The 19,943-nt window shown below is 39.0% G+C and overlaps 1 protein-coding gene across 2 annotated transcripts in view; it reads right to left on the bottom strand.

Moving 5' to 3' along the window:
• begain (brain-enriched guanylate kinase-associated) overlaps nucleotides 1-10,438 on the bottom strand; it is a 54,017-nt gene extending 43,579 nt beyond the window's left edge. The window contains exons 1-2 of one of the 2 annotated variants that reach the window (XM_084915665.1): nucleotides 8,768-10,438; nucleotides 3,523-3,554 (exon numbers count right to left, since the gene is read on the bottom strand). In XM_084915665.1, coding sequence (XP_084771791.1) covers nucleotides 3,523-3,554; nucleotides 8,768-10,438 — 1,703 coding nt within the window. Of the gene's footprint in view, nucleotides 1-3,200; nucleotides 3,389-3,522; nucleotides 3,555-8,767 lie in introns of those variants that run through there. The other variant, XM_084915664.1, reaches the window with a different exon arrangement.
• Nucleotides 10,439-19,943: the final 9,505 nt, after the last annotated feature.

Below are 19,943 nucleotides of genomic sequence, written 5' to 3' on the forward strand. Positions count from 1 at the left end.
CTTCTTCAGGCATATTCCTAAAAGTCTAAGTGAAGCAGAGCAGGCGACTGATGTCGCTGAGAAGCTGATGCTGGTGGAAAAGTGGATTGATGCATCTGATAAAGGGAAGATGAAACATTAGTGGAAAACTAAAGTAGGAGTTGGACTAATGCAGCAGTTGCCCTCTATTCTTTGGCTGCTTTTCAATCCCTTTCCTGTCCTTGCTTTATTCAATCTCAGCAAGCTCTGACTGCAATTTTAAGTTCGCAAAGATACTTCCGTTACCCTCGGATTAATGAAAGCTCACTGAATTCTTTGAAAGATTGAACGGGGACAAGAATTTTGTTATTTTGAGACCAGAAAAGAGAGAAAAAAAGTTATAAAGCTGTAACCTTTTCATCTGTCAGTAAGCAGTTATTTTTTGACTTAACTGGCACACAGTCTCTTTTACATTATGCAATGTGCTCACTATTTTCAGCTTTCAATTTTAGTTTGATAGTGATATTTGTATTACAGTCAGAAAGTAGGAAAATTCAGATTTCTTCTTCAAATCACTTTGCAAAGAGCTTATGAAAAATCTGAAAATCAGATAATAGCAGTGCTTGCAATCTACTATGCACGTACATAACATGCAAAATACAAGACTTTTCACAAGGTTTCAATTATCTACTTTAATCCAAAACTCGTAAATCTCATAAAAACTGGCTTTTATTTGGCTAATAGTCTCTTAGTGCGCTCTTTCATATGGAGACCGTGACTTTGAAAGGGTTTGTCGGTGCACAATGATCTCAATTTTATTGGCATTGATTTAACACAGCTTACATGTGAAGTACAGAACAGCCTTTGGTGATAAGCTTTGGCTTATTATCTATGACAAGAATCATTTCAGAAAACTGAGGAGGAGCAGAGCTCGTTGTGCTGCAGGGGGTTGGTGGAGCTGATGGTTTGTTTGGACAGACTTCAGCACTTATTAATTTTCATCTTTGGACTCATTTAAAGTGGACCTATTATGTTAATTTCCAATTGCATATTTTTATTCTTGTACTGCACAAGATTTAGAGTAGCTTTGCATGATTGGCAGTTAAAAACCAAAACATATTTATCTTACACCGAGCCCATTAGTTCATACTATATTTGAACCAATCATTTTTATATTCTCTCCATTTAACTTTCTACTGACTGACCCTCACCAATGGAAATTTTCAACAGCACGTGTATGGGACTGTTTATTCACAGTCAGAGCATCAGCCTGAGATGACCATATTCAAGATTTCATCTCTTTTTCACAGTATTCAGAGCCAAGAGTAGAAAATCAATAGTTGGAAACTGAGCTCTTGGAGCAGTCTGAAGCCTGAGGTTTTGATTAACAGGGATTACCTGCACATATCCATACGTTATTATTTGAAACCTCTGGCCATATATATTATGATTAGCATAATTTGCTTGCATGGACAAGGGACATTTCCCCATCTCTGGTCATACCAGCCTATCACATGGTAAAATAGCAAAGAAAATCTAATAATGTTAATTTTTCCTGGACACAAATTCGCACATTTATGTCACAGTAAGCACGACTTTGAAAATTAGTGGTAAGTATATTAGCAAGGATATTTTATGCCTGGAGCACACAGAGGGGACACACCATCCAGGCAACCAAGATAACTGAGCTCTGAAAAAAAGTATCAGCTATTGAATGATCTTTTTTCTAAATCCAACTGAGATGATTAATAATAATAATAATAATAATAATAATAATAATAATAATAATAATTTAAAAGAAATGCAATGAAATAATTTTGGTCCCAACGCACCAACAGGGTATCTGTGTGCAAAAACTACAGTTAGTTAAATACAGTGAAAAGGATTAAAAGAAGCATGTTATGATATTTTATAGGATCCTTGGAAAAGGGGAAAACAGACTTGTTTCCACGGTTTTCCAAGTAGAAAGATACCTAGCTGCCTGGTTAATTATTCATTTATTTGTCTGCCAGCATACTGTGTTACTGCATTTTGAGAATATTTTACAGTAAATATTGAAGTTAAATGGCGCATACACATTCAGTATTAAACACAATCAAAAAAGACATTTAGGATATGCAAAAGTGTGTAAATTACATCACTGTGATTGACATAGATTGCATATTGACAAGGAATATTGGGTAAATGTGCAGCACCATTCCACGGCCATACCATTTGCAAATACAAAGTGCCATCTTCCAACTAATTACGAGTTAATATAGCTTAAAGTGGCAGAAGGTTAGCGCACATTGTTCACTCTTCCTTTGTTTTTCCACCAGATTAATTAAAGCTCTCTCCACTGTACAGGAGGTTTGAAACTCACTTCAAAGACTCAAAGTTTCCCTCTAGACTGCACTTTATCCGAGGTTCTGTTTGCTTTAATTATGTAACAGGAAGCAGGGATCATCTCCAAAATCAATGGTTCCTCACTAGCTGGAGGTTAAGACCGGAGGTGAAAGCAATTAACTTCTAGATGTTATGATCATGTTATGCTGACATGCTGATTATAGAGCCACTTAAAGGCAATGCATCACCAAAGGCTTTAGGATTTCCTCACTGAAATTCAAAGTGATCACACCCATCTATCACGTCTTTTCTCAACTCATCAAATTCAATTATGGAGTCTTCCATCTTGTGTTGTCTCTCTTACTCTTGATCTGTACAAGGTGAGGAGTTTGGCTTAATGAGAGCAACTTTCTTTCTCATGATGGGCTTGTTGGGCTGTAATAGCCTCTCTGTGGTATCTTCTTGCCCAGTGAAATATTATGAGAGTAAATTGAGGGCTGTGAAAAAAAAACGTGGTAACTCATTATTCTCATACCATTAAAATCCAGACGACAATAATAACCCCTAAGCAACGACACCAGTTACACCAGTTTAGTTCAACTTGACCAAACGATCATGACCAACCTAACTTACATGCAGTGACTTCCAGTAAAAACCCTTCAGATTTTACTCCAGTATGCTGCACAACATGTAGTCACATTCTGCAAACATAGTGCACTGTTGAATGCAGAGCAGTCTACCCAGCGCTTTTTCTCAAAGCCCTCAGAATATGCAACACATGAACAGAGAGGCACAACAGCTACAGAAGAGCCCTCACAACAATCATTACTTTCACAAGTGCAGCAAAGCAACTACACACACTTATCTCAGCGCCACTAATGAAACCAGGCATGCGCTTCTTCGCTTCCTTGCCTTACCGTTTATATGCCATTTGCCTCATTTTCAGCAGATAAAATCACTACATTCATGTGCCTGTGCATCCCCTCAGAGCTGCATGCATTTAGAAAAAGACTCCCCTAATTCTGACTGGAGACAGGGCTGGTAGGCAGAGAGAGAGAGAGGGGAGAGAGAGAAAATGAGAGAGGGAGCTGTGAACTGAATGGAGCAGGAGGTGGTGTTCTGGAAGAGGAGGGGTTAGGGGAGTGATGGAGAGAAGAGAGAAGAGAGAGAGAGAGAGGAGAGGTGTGGCTGAAGGTGTAACTGCTGGGAGGAGAGGAAGTAAAAGTGAAAGTAGCCAACCTTGTGTTATGCTGCGTCTCGCCATCAGATTCCTGGTAGGAAGAGAAGAGAAGCGGGTGAAATGATTAGATATATTTATCAAGCAGATTTATCTGGCGCCGCTGCTGCCACTGCACGCCGTGGAATACCTCTTATCTGGTGTTTAACGAGCTCTCAGAGTGGCTGTGTCTCGGCAAACAAATATATCCATTATTTCCTCACTCTCAAAACACACACTGTATCAGTTCTGAGAACATTAAGTGAAAGGAGGAGGGAGGCAGAGCAAGAAATGACAGATTAACAGTGCAAAAGAAAAATGCTGTGTGCTGCAGAAAGAGAGAGAAAGTGCCCAAGGGTGAGAGGGAGACTTGCAGACTGTAGTTGTTACGAGGAAAGTACAAAAAAGTAAAATGGTAAACAAAACTAAAAATGTTGCAAATTAAGTCTAAAAGAATGACTTGATACCACTCTCTTGTTTTGAAGAATGAAGATATTGCTACCTTAGGGAACACAAAAATCTGCCTAACATGAAGCTCACTGCTGAGCGCTTTGTGTTTTATTTCGATATGCAACAATCTGTGGAAAAAAAGGACCACACTTTGCAAAAGTTATGTGGAAGTTAGTCGCTTCAGGTTGCTAACGCTGATTAGTGTTTATAACATAAGCTAACTGATGGCTAGCTATATTATACTCAGTACTCGGAGCATACTCAGTGCTGCTCTGTCATATCTACACATGAATGCAAATAAATAGACTGGTCATAGCTTGCATATAGATCGTAAATAATAAGGAATTCACAAGAATTTACATTGAATTATTTTAATGCAGTTACAAGTTACATGCATGGCCATAAAGAACTCCCAATTTCACCGTCTTCTTCATGAACTTTACAGTGGCCACAAAGTCACGCATTGTTTTGGCGCTGTAGTAGGTTGGTATGTTTTCAGGTGTTTGTGTGTTCGCATGCTGCACGCAACTCACGTCAGTCTCATTGGTGAGGATTTAGCAAGGTATATTAAATGTCACAGGTGCACAGCTTCAACATACGGACTACAAGATTGCAATGCGTATTGGTGAGTGTGTGGAAGCCGGGCTTCACGCAGTTGCGTGGGTGTTACAAACAGTGCGAATGATACAGCAGGATGACTCATACAGCTACTGAATGAGACAACGCTCAGTAATCCCCCCCCCCCCCCCCACCTCCACGTCCATCCTTCCATCCCAGCATCCCTCTGTGTGGAGAGGGCAAGCCTAGAGAGAGGGGGAGGAGGATAGAATTGGCATTCCTGCAAGGCATCACTGAATGATAATCAGCTCACATGGATTTACTTTCATTCAGTGAAAAAGGTAAAATATTAACCTTTAACTCGCTTTTGCTAAATGATGATAGAATGGAGACAATAAGCAGACATATATTAAAAAATACTGACTTGACAAACACTATTTGTCATTTATTTTGTACATAGCTTGGGCAGCTAAATATCCATTTTCTTCTGATTTCCAATTCATCGTCATGGGGGGTCTGGAGCTTATCCCAGTTGTCATAGTGTGAGAGACAGGTACACACTGGACATGCCGCCAGGGCTCACACACAGAGGCAAACAAGCATTCACTCTTACATTTACACCTATGGGCAATTTAGATTTACCAGTTAACCTAACCCAACTCCATGCATGTCTTTGGACTGTAGGAGGATGTCTGAGTACCCAGACACAGGGGGAATATGCAGACTCCACACAGAAGGTCCCCTGGATTTGAAGCCATCTTGCATTTCACATTACCATTTGATAAAACTTTTATCATAAAAAATATTTATTAGTATTTTTAAAAACTTTGTAATCGTTAGGATTTCTTCTTAGAATTATTTCTGATACCATTGTGGATATTTTTCAGCATTATTTTCATTACATTTTTTTGAATCACTGCTCCTACAGCATTTAACAGTAAATCTGCTATTCTCATCCCAATATAAAGGTCATTCACAGGAAGCCATGCTTGCATTTACTAGGTGATGATTTTATCGTAACACACACATTAGCCCACATACTTGCTTCATGTTTAATTACTGCTGTATTTCACAGGTATACTCTTGTATTGTTAGGATGCGTTCCGCCACTGACTGATAATTTATAACTTCACTATGTCTCAATTACAAGTTCTCAGTTTATCTCAGCTCATCACATATTTTGTAATAGATGTATTTCAGCCTTGCCCTCCAGACTGCAGAGGACACTTCTCCTTCTTTTTCTCCTACCTTGAAAGAAGCGCCCACCTCATCTCTGCACTTGCAAGCCACTAACTGTGAAAAGCTGCCATACAGCAGTTTTCTCTCTTTTTGCCAAATGTATTCCTTTTAATACATACACCCACTCATCGGCTGAACAGTTGCTAGGGAGCTGACATCCAGTGAATAAGTTCTAGTCAGGAAGCGACATCCCAAACATTTATCTTCCTCCTTACTGTTGGACGTTGGTCAAAGTTCACCCATTTAGCAGCAGGGTATTAGTACAACAGTGCATCAGGTTGTGAGAGGCCATATTACTGGATGGCATTACTATGCCTGAGGCTCAAAAGCACAACAAAAACAGAAGGAGGGAAAGTGTTTAAATATTTTATGTATCAGCTACCGTCACACTGGCACACAAGCAGGATAGTGAAATTTGTTTTAGATTCAAGCAGTCTTTCTCTATTTTAGTAAAAAAGCAGCAAGTAAGGCCGATGTATTTCTTAATATGATATTCCAAAGGGACCAGTAGTTCCCATTGCTAGCCCTCTGTTGAATGTTTGGAGTGCAGGAAGATGCTAATGCATTTAAATAAAAAGTAATAGAGACACAGCACAGCACTCTGAGAACATCCCGGCCACTGAAAATGCTCATCTAGTAGGTCGCGCTGTGATTTTGTGTCTATATTTGAAAGTAGCATGAGCAAGAATACAGTTAGGTCCATTAGTATTTGAACAGTTACACACTTTTGGTAATTTTGCTTTTGTACACCAACTGTATTTCCCACCTAGAATTTCTGCAGCCATCTTTAGCTGCTGCTTTTTTGTAGGTCACTCTGCATTCAATTCGGTCTTCAGTAAGTGAAAAGGATGTTCTGAGATCAGCTGAATGACTTGGCCATTGAAGAATATTGCAATTCTTTACCTTGAGATACTTTTGGGTTGCTTTTGCAGTATGCTTTGGGTTATTATCCATTTGTAGTGCGAAGGTCTGTCTGATCAGTTTTACGACATTTGGCTAAATCTAAGCAGAGCACAGCCCAACACTTCAGAATTCATCCTGCTACCTCTACCAGCAATCACATCATCAATAAACACTAGTGACCTGGCTCCACTGACCTACATGCCCGTGCTATAACATTGCCTTTCGCAGATGATGGTGTATGCTTCGAATCACAAGCTGTTTCTCTTCTTTTCCCTTCTTTTTTCTTCTCATCATTTTAGTGCAGTTTCATCTTGGTTTCATCTGTTCCAAATTATTTTTTTAGGACTGTTGAGGCCCTATCAGATGTTTTTTCTGCCAATGTGTAATCTGACCTGCTTGCTCTTGTGTGTAACCAGTGGTTTGCACCTTCTGTTCATGAAGACATCTCTTCATGTAGACTTTAGGGACCAGAAAAAGTAGAAACATCCAAGTAAAACCCATAGTATAGCAAAGAAGGAGGTATACTACATGTTTAGCTTATACCACAACAGATATGCCTATCTGTTTAAAATGTTCTTGACTGGACTTTTTCATCCACTTTAGTTGTTTTCTGTGGCCTTTTGGTGTTGCCAATTGCTGTTTGTTTGATTACACCTGACGTTTTTGCTATCTTTCTGATAGGTTTATTTTATTTTATTTTTTCCCCAGTCTAATGATGGCCTCCTTCACTTGCATCAACTTTTTGGACCTCATTTTGAGAATTTCAGTAAAAAGCTGAAAAATACAAGTTCAACACTTGAAATTGATTCCAGATATTTTGTCTGCTTAATGTGTCATAGAACAACAAGAAAATAGGCCTCGAAACTACCTTCTCAACTGACCAATTATTTTTAAGCCTCTGAAAATAGGGCACTGTAACTCCTAGACTGTTGATGCAATACTTTTGATAAAGCTCTTCATATCCCCAGCGACTTTAAATCCCCTGTGATGGAGTATGTAGGCAAAAACTACAGAATTTGTGTAACTGTTCAAATGCTTATACCTATTCTTTTCAATCATAGACTGAAAATCACAACATGAGCTGCAGTTTGAACAAATCTTTTCTTGGTAAATGGACATTTTCAATGGCCAGGGTATTCTCAAAGCATTGCTGTGGTCTATATTACTTTTCATTTAAATGCATCAACATCTTTTTGCCCTCCAAACATTCAAAAGATGGATAGCAAATGTCCAGATACTTATGGAGCTATCTGTATGTTATGTGCATGCATTCCTGTGCATGTACAGCACAGAATAATTCAGATTCTCGCTAATGAATAATCATGTTTTCAGATTTAGTTTTGTATGACAAGTGGGTCATGTGTCAGATGCAATTAAGCAAAACAGCAAACATAAATGAGTCACATCTACATAATAAGTCTGAGAAGAGTAATATTCAGCTAACAAAGCCTTGAATAAAGACTGAGTGAATTCATCAGAGGCTTGTGTAATCTTATTCATTTGGCTTCTCATTTCCAGCAATCTGCATTTACTCTTACTGCAGGAGGAAACATGACACAAACTGATCATTTCTTAGAATGATCACGACAATTATCTTCACAATAGCGCAAAATAAAGTTACTGTGCATGATGTAATAACTGTCTATCATGTAATAAAATTCAAAGTATGTGGGATGTGTATCTGCAGTCCTTTTTTTGATCCGCTGTGTTGAAAATCAAACTGCAAAAATCCCCTGCAGTTTTCACATAAGCTGTTCACAGTTTAAAGAACGCAGGCTTTCCAGGAAGTAGTTATTCATAACTGACATAGTGCTAATTACTTCCTGCTGGACTATACCTCCTGAAATGGTGATAAATTCTTGGCTAAAGCAACCCTGTTCAATACCATGTCAAAAACAGCAGCTGGAACATTATTGTATATTAATAAAAGCAGATGGTGGTTTGCAGACATGGCCAACAGAGGTGTTGAGGGACACCTCACATGTTGGAAATCAAATCTGATTAATTCAGGAAATAATGTCAACTCCAACACATACATTAGATGATCTCTGTTCTATGTATATGTATTTTTAAACCAAACCACCAAACGAACAATTAAGTGTAGTGTAATGTACTCACAGCAACATTTAGAGGTCTGGGCAATGAGGTAGACCTGTAGGACATTCTCGGAAACTGCTGCTCCGGCCAGCTGAAGACAGGGCAGGGGTTGTTCCGTCCACTGGCAGCCAGATGAGGATAAGGTGACTCATAACAGGTAGGAATAACTTTTTTCTCCTTCTCCCGCCCTCTTTCTGACCATCTAACTTTTTCCCAGCAAAGCTTTTCTCTTTTTCTGTCCCTTTCCCTCCTTTTCTCACCTCCTCTGTCTCTCTCCCAGGAGGCTTCTTTTCTCTTTTCTCTCTCCTTCTCTTTTTCCATCCCCAAGCCTCCATTTCTCTCCCACAGAGTCCTGTTTTCCCTTTTCTTTACTCTCCCTATACCTTCTTCAAGCACTTTTTCAGTTTTCTCTTTCCCAAGGGTGCCATTAGCTACCAGTTCATCCAGCTGCCTCACTCTGTCAATGTCTGTCTCTAGATAATGTCTCCCAGTAGGGGCTTGTGCTTGGATCTTTGGACATAGCTCTTGGTTGGGCTCTGGGTGTGAGTGAGTCTCCTCTTTTACTTTCCTTAGGACTTCCCTCGGCTCTATGATCCTACAGCTTGGTAATGTCTTGCTCCACTGGTGGATGGAACTTGTGATATCTTTGGAGTCACACTCCTTAATCGGCTGAAGGTTCGAACTGGTTGGACTGTACCACAAGTTTGTTGTTGATGTCGATGGTGGCGGTGGATTTGTTAAGGCAGAATGTAGCGGCGTGTGAGATGGAGTTGGTGGAGGTGGTGGAGGAGTTAGATTGCTATGTCGTAAAATGAACGGTTGCTGAAGAGGACCACCATTTGATTTTAAGACCCTGCAAGTCACTTCATTTAGAAACTGTGAGAACTTGCGCCTGTCCTCTGATTTCTCATCACACTGATGGAATAAGACCGAAGAAGCATTTTTGCAAGATGATGACATATTTTGGAGTCCGGCATCTTTCCTTTGTGTTGTGCAAGTATTCTCATGATCATGGTCTCTTTTGCTTTCAGATTTAGCAGGAGGACGTGAAATGATAAGATTCTGGTAAATGATTTCATCCTCACCCTCAGCAGCAGAGGACACCTGATCAGTGTTGCAAGACTGTTCATTGCTGTCTTGCTTAATAGGAGTCCGTAGTAAGCAGGTGGCCACTGAGCTCCAGCTGTTTGTATCCCAACTTCCATCATCATCACTAGAGCTGCTGTTGCCACTCTGTAGACTAGGGCTTTTACTTCTCTCAATAGGATTGGGGATGGAGTTGTCCAGGCTTCCAAGTGATCTCCTCTTTATCCGAGAGACTGAACCTCTGCGATTGGGTAAAGAGTTCAGAAAGTTAGACAAAGGTTCGTCAAGACTTGACAAAGATCCTTGCATGCATGGAACAGACCCCTGCAGGCTGGAAAAGGAACCTTTGAGTAAAGGAGAGGATTGGCGACGCAGCTGAAGCTCTTCTTCATGGTCACTGTAGGGTCCAGAGAAGACGGGGCAAGATGCCGTAGAAGAGCAGGAACCACGATCTTGCCGAGTTGAGGTTGCTCTGGAATGCTGTCGCCGTAAAGTAGCCATGTAAATTGCCTTCCTTCCTCTAATTTGCACAGACTCTGGTAATCCTTTCTGTACAGACTCAAGTCTGGGACCATCATCTGAAATGGAAACGCATAAATGAACCATGTCAGGCTCAGTCAGTCCTATTGGTTTCTGTCCTCTGGCTTTGCCCAGTTTCAATTGTCTGCCCTAGTTGTCCTGACTTCCAACAGTGCACCCAAGCTGTTGCAGTGTGACACACTTTACACTGATCCAGCTCAGTATTCAACGAGATCCCAAAGAGGCCTGATAGTCATCTGGATGCCAACCAAATCATTACCATATGGTAACTCCATCAATTCTATTTTTTTCCTTTTTAAAATAGCATTATAGATCAACAGGCGACCAGTGGTTTGTATGTGGGCATGTATAATGAATTTGTGTATTGACATGGATGATGTTGGAAAGCAGCTGGATATCCAGGTCAGTGATATTGACCACAGTGACCATGTGAAATCTGCTTTCTGTGTAGCAGGCAAGGAAAGCAGACACAGATCAATTTGTCACACATTGTTGTTGTGTTTGTTATGGTGTGATGTACAGATGAATGTACAAGTTCATGGTTCATTGACTGTTACATATTACTAAAGACACACTTGAAATGATTAATTCTGTCAGTCCCACAGGACAGAGCATCTCTGTGGGAACATCTGTTGCCTCCAGGTTTGATTAGAGGGAACCTGTCCTGTCAGAAATTAGGCTTTTAAAGTTGTGATCAGCAGCATCAGTTGTCCTGCTGAAAGCAAACCCTAGTTAGAATGACTTAAAAGTACTACTTCTATTCTTCTACTCCAGTTTCGTTTCGCCTGGTTTTAGACATTCAAACAAAGAGTGGATGTCTTTAGTGTATATTTATCTTGTACAAAACATCTTGGAACACAGAAAAATCGTACAAATAATTTGACAGATCTTGTGTTGGACCTAAATCTGCAAACCAGTATGACCACATATGGGCAAGACAGGAAAGAAAGGAGACAGAACTAAATACATACAATAGCAAATAGAAAGAAACTCTTGGTCTCTGATCTATATGACTCTGATAAAATCTGTATAATGTGACCACATGCAGGATTGATGTGTAAGCTGGACCTAAATGCAGACGGAGTGTAATGAAAAGCGAGCTTTATTTTAAGCTGTTAACAAAAGCAGTACAGCATAAAGAGAAACTAAAACTATGAAAACTAACTTCAAAACTTCAAACACTAGAATAGAAAACCCAGTAACATTAACTAAGAATTCAAAACAAGGAAGAAAACCAGGGACCATGATGTGATGTAGAACATCCGTATTATCCTACGTGTTGATTGGGATAGTAAGAGCATTGTTGGTGCACAAGTGAAACCTTGCCCCTATAAACCGACACATGAAAGAGAATTCAGCATTAAGATCCAACCTAATTAATCTATGGTAAATGCTGGAAAAAGGGAACCACATCAGAAGCCATGTAGGTCAATCAAAAGTAAGTTTAAGTTTAGACAAGTGATTCTGAGACTTTAGGCAAGAGCTCTCTGAATAGAAAAGCCTTTTGTTATATAGAATAAAACTACTGAAAGTGATGGCTTTACAAACAAACAAATAAACCAGACATTAATGTAACATTAGAAGCAAAACCTTGCAACACTAAATCAATTTCATTGATTCACATCAGTTCAATTCTAATTCATTCGCAGAACTTGTTGTTTGGTCTCAACCATAAATTCCCAAGATGAACATTAACATATCGGTATCCTAGAGCCTTGTTACTGGTGGGCTGATACATAGTTTGAATCTTGATCAAAACATATGTCTTCCTAAAAGTCCAAGAGGACAACACTAGTAAAAAAAAACCATTGCCTTATTTTTTCTCTTCTGCTTTATATTGTTTTTAAGTGCCCCTTGGTATGTTTTCCCTCCTGTGCATGAATTATTATGGCACACAGGGTGCTCAACCAAGCAGGAAAAGGACTGCCTCACTGCGAATGAAGAGTGTGAAGCTAAAGAGGCAGATGGTGGAACTATTGAAAATAAACATCCCTTCCAACAGCTGTACCCTCTCTAATAAAATGTTAAAAATAAGGGTACTTGATAGAGGAAGTAGCATAGAGAACACCAAATAATGGAAATCCAAAGGATACCTTTGTTTTTATAAGGCTCCCTACTGCTGAGGGGGTTTAACATGTTTGACAGTAATTAGATTTTAAATTTTTCTGACAGCAGGTATAATTAATTTGTTTAAAGACCAAGAGGATCATCCCCAGCATGCATAGCAGCTCTTCTGTGATACAATTTATCTTTATTCATCCTCATACCTTATAGAAACTAAAATTGCTGCTGCAGCTTTGCTGAGACAGTGGTACTTTGCCATAAATTAAGGTAATATACCTAAGGTAAAAAATTTAAAGCCTGTGCAAATTTAGTATAAAAAGAATCTGCATATTTTTCCATTTAAGAAACTTGAATGACCTAAAATAGCTTGAATCCACTCCCAGTGCTCCTGGCTTTGCTTGCTTTGCACCTGGTCTTCTACACACACAATATATGTAACTTACTTCCCTCTATCATAACAGCCAACTCTCCCTTTACCAGTCATAGTCCCTACTCTCACCTCCAGACTTCTACTTTCCTTCTCTCTTGTTGCCCCTTTTACACTTTCTCCTTCTTCTCTTCATTGTCTTCAGCCGACAGTAACACAGTTTCCACCACCACACTGTTTCTCAATAGCATATAAAAAGAACATCTAACCAATAGTCAAACATGGTGGTAATGGCATGGGCTTTTGCTGCTTCAGGACTGGGACGACTTGCTGTAATTGATGTAACCATGGATTCTGCTCAGAAAATCCAGAAATCCAGAAAAAGCAAATGTCTGACGATAATCTCATGTCCACAAGCATATTTAGGTTGTGCAGCAGAATAAGTGTGGCCCAAGTGTGGGCCAAAATTTCTCAGCAGTAATGTAAAACACTGACTGTCAGTCATTACAAAAGCTTGATTACAGTTTTTGCTTCCAAGGATGGTATAACCAGTTATGAGGTTTAGGTAACAATTACTCTTTCACACATTTTCCCTTACATTTCCCTACATTTTGTATTTACTCATACTATTCTGACAAACATTAATATTTGTTTGATGATCTGAAACATTTGAACATGACAACATTGTAAAATTTGAATGAAATAATTACTTAATTTGAAATAATTACCAAACTTGGTAGAAGAGAACAGTGTTAAAGAACTAAATGATGTCCAGACACCTGACACATGACAAATGAATCCACTGAGCTGCGAATGATAAGTGTGGCAACTGTGGTAAAAGGAATCAATAAGCTTGTATATGACACTGTCACAGTAACACTCGCAGAACTTAACTTAGAACCACCTGAACATGAGATCCAGAATATGTGCAGAGACAAATCCCTATGGAGTTAAATCAAGGAAGGGTGTTAGTTGAGAGGGTGTGCTCCTAGCTGCAAGGGATCGATCGGATAAAGCCCACCTGACACACCATTAGACCCACCAAGAGCTGAGACTGATAAATATTATAGGAACATTGGGGAGAAACAGGAATCACACAACACCAATACCAAGTGGCCAGTGGACCTAAACATCCCAGAACGAGATCCAGTTGACATCACTAAAGTAGACATCCAACAGCATCAGGACTCTGACAGCACAATAAGGGGGCTGCTAAAAACAGTTACTCACCCAGACTAGATAACACAGGACAGAACAATCATGACAGGGTGATTGCCTGTAAACTCCTCACAGGCATCATAGCAACCAATCTGAGTATGAACATAAGTCAACACATGAGTGCAGCTCAGAAGGGCATTGGAAACAACACCAGAGGGTCAAAGCACCAACTGGGGTTGATGTAGCACTACACCACTACTCCAAAACCCGGGATATTAACCTGAGTCGCCCATGACTGATTACAAGAAAGCGTAGAACTCAATACCCCACATAGGGATACTGAAGTGCTTGGCATATACAAGGCTAATGGTGCAGTGATAACACCAATTGGACTGTGCAAGACAAAACTAAAGACAACCTCAAAAGCACAAGTCAGTATCATGTGTGGATTATACCAATGTAATGTACTGTCCCTATTCTGCATAGGCCTCACCAGCCTCTGCTACCACACCAAAGAGCACATACGGATAAAGATTCAGGAATGAAGTAGCAATCAGCCACTTCCTGTACATGGACGACATCAAGCTGTACACCAGGAGCAAGTCAGAGATAAACTCACTGATCCACCTCACCAGAACATCATAGTAATTCGGACAAAATAAGTGTGGCTCAGTGGTTGCAAAAAGAGGACAGGTTATCTTGACCGAAGTAGCTGGCAGAAGGCAAGACAGTGGGCATACTGCACAGCCACAAGCACCTGGGTATCACACAAAATAACAGGAACCAAGATAAAGATGCAAGAAGGTCAGGGGTCAAGGATTAAAGATTGTCAGGTTCACAATCCAGGATGAAACAAGGAACCTTTTACATGAAAAAGATAGTTGGTAGCACTCCAGACTAATTTTCTTTACTGCTGTAAAGCTATCCCGATCTTTCTAGGGCACCCCAAAGTTTTCCAAATAAATTGAAATGGGGAAATCCTTTATAGCACTATTTTCAGCAGGACCTTTGTGGGTAAACTAGTGTGCTGAGAGACGTGCCAAAAAGGTTGTAATTCAGCTATTTCATTGTGTCTTGTTTTTTAGCACCAGTTTTTGAAGAGAAGATCTGCCTGTCAAAATTCAAATCAAACCCAAAGGATAATAATAATTTAATCAGATGCAGCAACAGAATCACCCCCTAGCTCTTTGAATAATACACAACGGTTTTGCTAATAAGATCTCTGCCGACTCATATCCACTGAGCACATCTTGATTCCCCAAAGCTTCCATAACTGAAACAAAAAGATCAGATGCCTCATTTAATCCCTTCAAGCATCTGCCTGATGAACTCTTCAGAGAGATGCTTTGACATCTTTCTAAGTTTACACAAATAGAGAAGTGTTGCTCTGTATTTGGCATTTTTCTCTAAACTTGAGCCTCGTTGACAGCACTATCATCAACGCATTGACAAATTACCTTCAGGGTATTTTTGACCAATCGCTCAGCTGTACTAAAATAAACATGTAACCGATATACATGTTTGGTAAAGTGCTTCTAGCAGGAGCTGTTTGTTCTCAATACAGACAAGGCTGTGTATTTTTCAGCTAAAATCACGGGATGGATATTTACTGTGGTTTCACTGTGCATTAGGACCCACAGTAAGCACTCCTGTTGGCAAACACATTTAAGCCTGTACATATTATTACATGGTTAAACTCAGCGTGAGCCAATTTCCCATTTGCTACTGAAGAAAACCAAAGCCAGCAGCGAGAAAACCAGCACTCAGTCATTCAACTTTAACATAATTTCAGCCACTTCCATTCAGTAGCCACATGATGTTATCTTTTCCCATTTTATTAATGAGCACTCAAACAAATGTCAGACCCCCCCATTTCCCTGTTGTCAACATCAACGTTGTCATGGAAACAGTGATCTGAATCAATCTCTCTCGCTCTCTCTCTCTTTCCCCAGCTTTGTGCTACAGCAATCCGCTATAGCTTTCACTCTAAATGCCAAGGCAATAAAAAAAGACACCTATAGGAAATGTCAGCCGCACAGCCTGACCAATGAAACCTGACAGCCAAGACAAGCAATATTTCTCATTTTCCTGTCAAGGGGAGCACAGCCATGATGCATCCTTTTCTTTTGAGAGGAGAAAAAACGCCATTAAAGAGCAGCAAATTGAAATGAATGGTACTGCTGTAAATGAAAGCTTTGGATTTGAGGCTACAGGTCAAATTTACATAATTGAAACTCACCAGCTCTTGCACACATTTGTATAAATGCGCACGCTCAGTGACATGTGCCCAGACACATGCACACTCACGTGCCCGCACTCGCACTCTGTGTGCACGTGCACTGTACCCTCGCCGATTTGCGTCACTTCTATTGTTTATGTATGCAACAGCGCTCTCCAGTGGTCACTTCTAGTAAAAGCTAAATTTTGGTTATATATATTTTTTCACAGCTTTCCCAGATTTAAGCGTCTGCTTGTTCACCCATATAAAACCGCTTGTTGACATAGACAACTGCTGTTTGATCATATACTCATGTGTGAGCTCGAGAGGGTTACAAAATGAATCTGGGTGTTGATAATGATGTTGTACTGAACTCAGTTGTGAAATGTTACAGCTGTCTCCCCCTCTATCTCTTTTTAAGACACAGTCGGTGTTGTTGTTTTTGAGTTTGTGGGAATTTTAAAAAGTGTTTTTGGCCTATTTTATGACATTGTGCAGTATTTCCAGTGATAACAACAAGTTTCTTTATTTATTTGACTTTATTCTGTATTTGGTTGCCTGGAACAATGACACACACGTGATCTGTGTATTGCAGCTATTGTAGAAAGCAGCACAGTACAGGCTTAAATTATGTAAATATACATTTATTCTCATACAGTGAAAGCACACGTGTGTGAGTGCGTGAGTGCACAGACACCTGTGTCTCTCACTTCATTTATGGTCTCAGAGTCCTTTATCCCTTCCGTGTTAATTAGTGGTTTGCAGCATGCATGATAATAATAAAATGCATTCAGCTGAAATTAAGCAGATCTATGGTAATTTTATGCCAAGTGTCAAACCATGAAAAACACTAAAATGATCTACTAACTAATGCAACCTGTGAGATGAATGTATAAATGGGGGAATAGGGCTGCCATCAGTTTCTAGTACTGCCTTGTGCAGCTGGTAATGGTCAATTTATAAGTCTGTGCAGGATTTATGATTATCAGGAAGGAAATCACATGCAGCATATTCACACGAGGGAAATAAGAGTGACAGTGATGGAAACGAAAATGCTGTGGTGAGAATATAAATAAGACAGATTGTTTCTTTTTGCACAGCAACAGCGTTCAGCACGAATCCATATGGAAGCGCTGACATTAGGATGTTTGCATTAGTCTACACAAACTATCAAGTGCACAGAGACCTCGTTTATTAAAAGAAAGAAAGAAAGAAAAACAAAACAAAACTTTGAGTGCACAAACCCGTGCATGCATACACAATACCAGGAGTTTTGGTTTTTCCCTTGAACACAGTGTACAAACAAAAATAAAACTGACAGAAGCACATGCAGTATGTTTCTCATGAATATACTGTGTAGTAAATGTACTGTATACTTTCTGTACATATCAGGTAAATCAAACCATACTCAAAACAGGTGTCCGAAGGCAATATTTTTCAGTGTTTGAAAATCAGAAGATTAACTGTAATACTCCAAAGATAGATTAAACATTTTATCAGTAAATCTCACAGTTTGAGATGACAGTTTGGTGGATTTAAATGCAACGCAAAGCCCATTTTGTAAAACTGGCCCCAAGGCATCTGGAATCATCTGGCACAACTACAAAGAGTGAAATACACACAGAAGAAAACAAACGCTAGACAGTGTTTATCTCCAAGTAACTAATAAAATGCAATGGCCACCTCCAAGGGACTGTTTTATTTTATATGAAATAGAGAGAAAAAATGGATAAATAATAGTAAAGCAGCTGTGACTTTTACTGTTTTCAATGTGTCGTATTGGAAGTCTTCCACCAGGGAAGAGTGGTTCATCACAGCCAACATAAATTGAGCTTGTTTGAAACAGGTGACCAGATGTCCCTCTTTATGTGGGTCTACAGCATTTCCATTCCCCAGGCCTCACATTTTATCTGGTTTTACAGGACAAGCACTTTCTAAAATCTGAATTTTACTCATTGTGTACAAAAAGATGCTTTTGTATTAGTCTGACAAAAGAAAGTCTGTCTAATGTCATGCTCATCAGGGAAATCCAACAAAATGTCACAAGTTTTACAAATTTTACTGAATATGATTTGTAGACGTATGAGAAAGAAACATATATTCACAGTTTTTGTCTTTTTTGCTAGTTATTTTTCAGTTTTGCACAGGGACAAAATGTGGTGTGAAGTGACACAGTATGTGTCTGTCATGACTGGATAAAAACGATTAGAACTGTGAGATGTGATAAAAGCTATAATTAAAAAAAAGGTTTGCTAACCTAGAGATACATCCAAATTAAAAAAGGAGAGCAGCTGAAATCAAAGCCTATTGATGAGGCCATGAAAACAGTCTTAAGCTTCTCTTTATCCCTATTGTATTCACTTTGTAAGAGAATTGGACACATAATGCATTTGGTATGTACATGCTAAATGACAATCCAGTAATATGAACTATATATTGTATTTTTAAGTTTGGTATGAAAATTTCAAACTACCTCTCAGCATTGTTGATGTGTCCCACTTAGTCCCACACAAACACAGTGTTTGCCCCACATTTAGTTTCCTGGGTCAGCCTACAGATAAGACCATTTTCCTATATATAAAAATATAAATACATATAAAACAGATTAGAAATTGAAATTATTTGATTTGAACTAATTAGAAATGTATAATTAAAACAAATAATAAAAAGATATAACCTTTAAACTTTTAAAAATCTACTAAAAATTTTAAGGATGAATACCTTTATGTAATGTTCAGCATGAATATGTTTGCAAAGATACAATTTCCTTTTCTGGAGATGTGCAGATTCAGGTTTTAAGGAGTCGTTTTCATTATGGTAACCTCTACGATTTTTCCCTACCTCTCTATTCCCAGCACCTGGAAATCATTACCCATCTGCCATCCTGGAGTATCTTCCAATCCGTTACTTGCACCTCAAGAAAACAAGAAGGCAGAAGGTTTCTGGAAGAACATGGGTGATGCTAAATTTAGAAATGCCTTTGCCAAGTAATTAAAGTAATTAATAACTGGCATTAAAGTTATCTTCTGTTTATGTGTCTTGTATACCTCTTGCATTTTCCATCTTTGGAGCTTAAATTTGATAAAATGAGGAGAATAAGCAAACATGCTAGCATAATGACTAGCACTCAAGCTATACGTGTATATAGTCAAATCACCGTTTTGAACCAGTCCTGATTCTATGATGAGCTCCTGGCCAATGAAGATCCAACACAGAGTCTATTTTAATTTGCAATGAAACATAAAATGGTCCATCTTGCCAAGTATTTATTGAAAGTGACTGCCAATTCTGAGCTAGCATAGCCTGCTCACTGACTGTTATAATGAACTGAAACATGCTGCAATTTACTTAGAACATGATAGTTGGCAATGAACTCAAGGAAATTGAATTTAAAAAGTATTGATACTTATAGACAAACTAACAATACCACAAACCACATTCCTCAATAGCATTTTTATTTTAATTTTTTTTTTCTTCACCTTTTTGGATATTTACAGCAGATTTTTAGGACGTAGCCAAAACAAAAAGGACTTTCAATACATGTATAAAGAAGCAGCTAGTTGTAAGATAGTTGCTGCTACAAATGATCTGCTGCTAGTTAGTAAGAAAAACCAAAATGGGGAAAAGTTAGTTCTGGTGCTGTAATGAACCTGAGAGTTACTACATTCTAAAAATATAATAAAGAACTATCATTTCTACTTTAACCTAATCAATGTAATGAAATACTCCTTAGATAAACAAATAAATAAATATTACCACAAATC

The sequence above is a fragment of the Perissodus microlepis genome, chromosome 19 (genome assembly GCF_051167445.1).
Source record: "Perissodus microlepis isolate ML-2025 ecotype Zambia chromosome 19, ASM5116744v1, whole genome shotgun sequence".
In the NCBI taxonomy this organism is placed as follows: Eukaryota; Metazoa; Chordata; class Actinopteri; order Cichliformes; family Cichlidae; genus Perissodus; species Perissodus microlepis.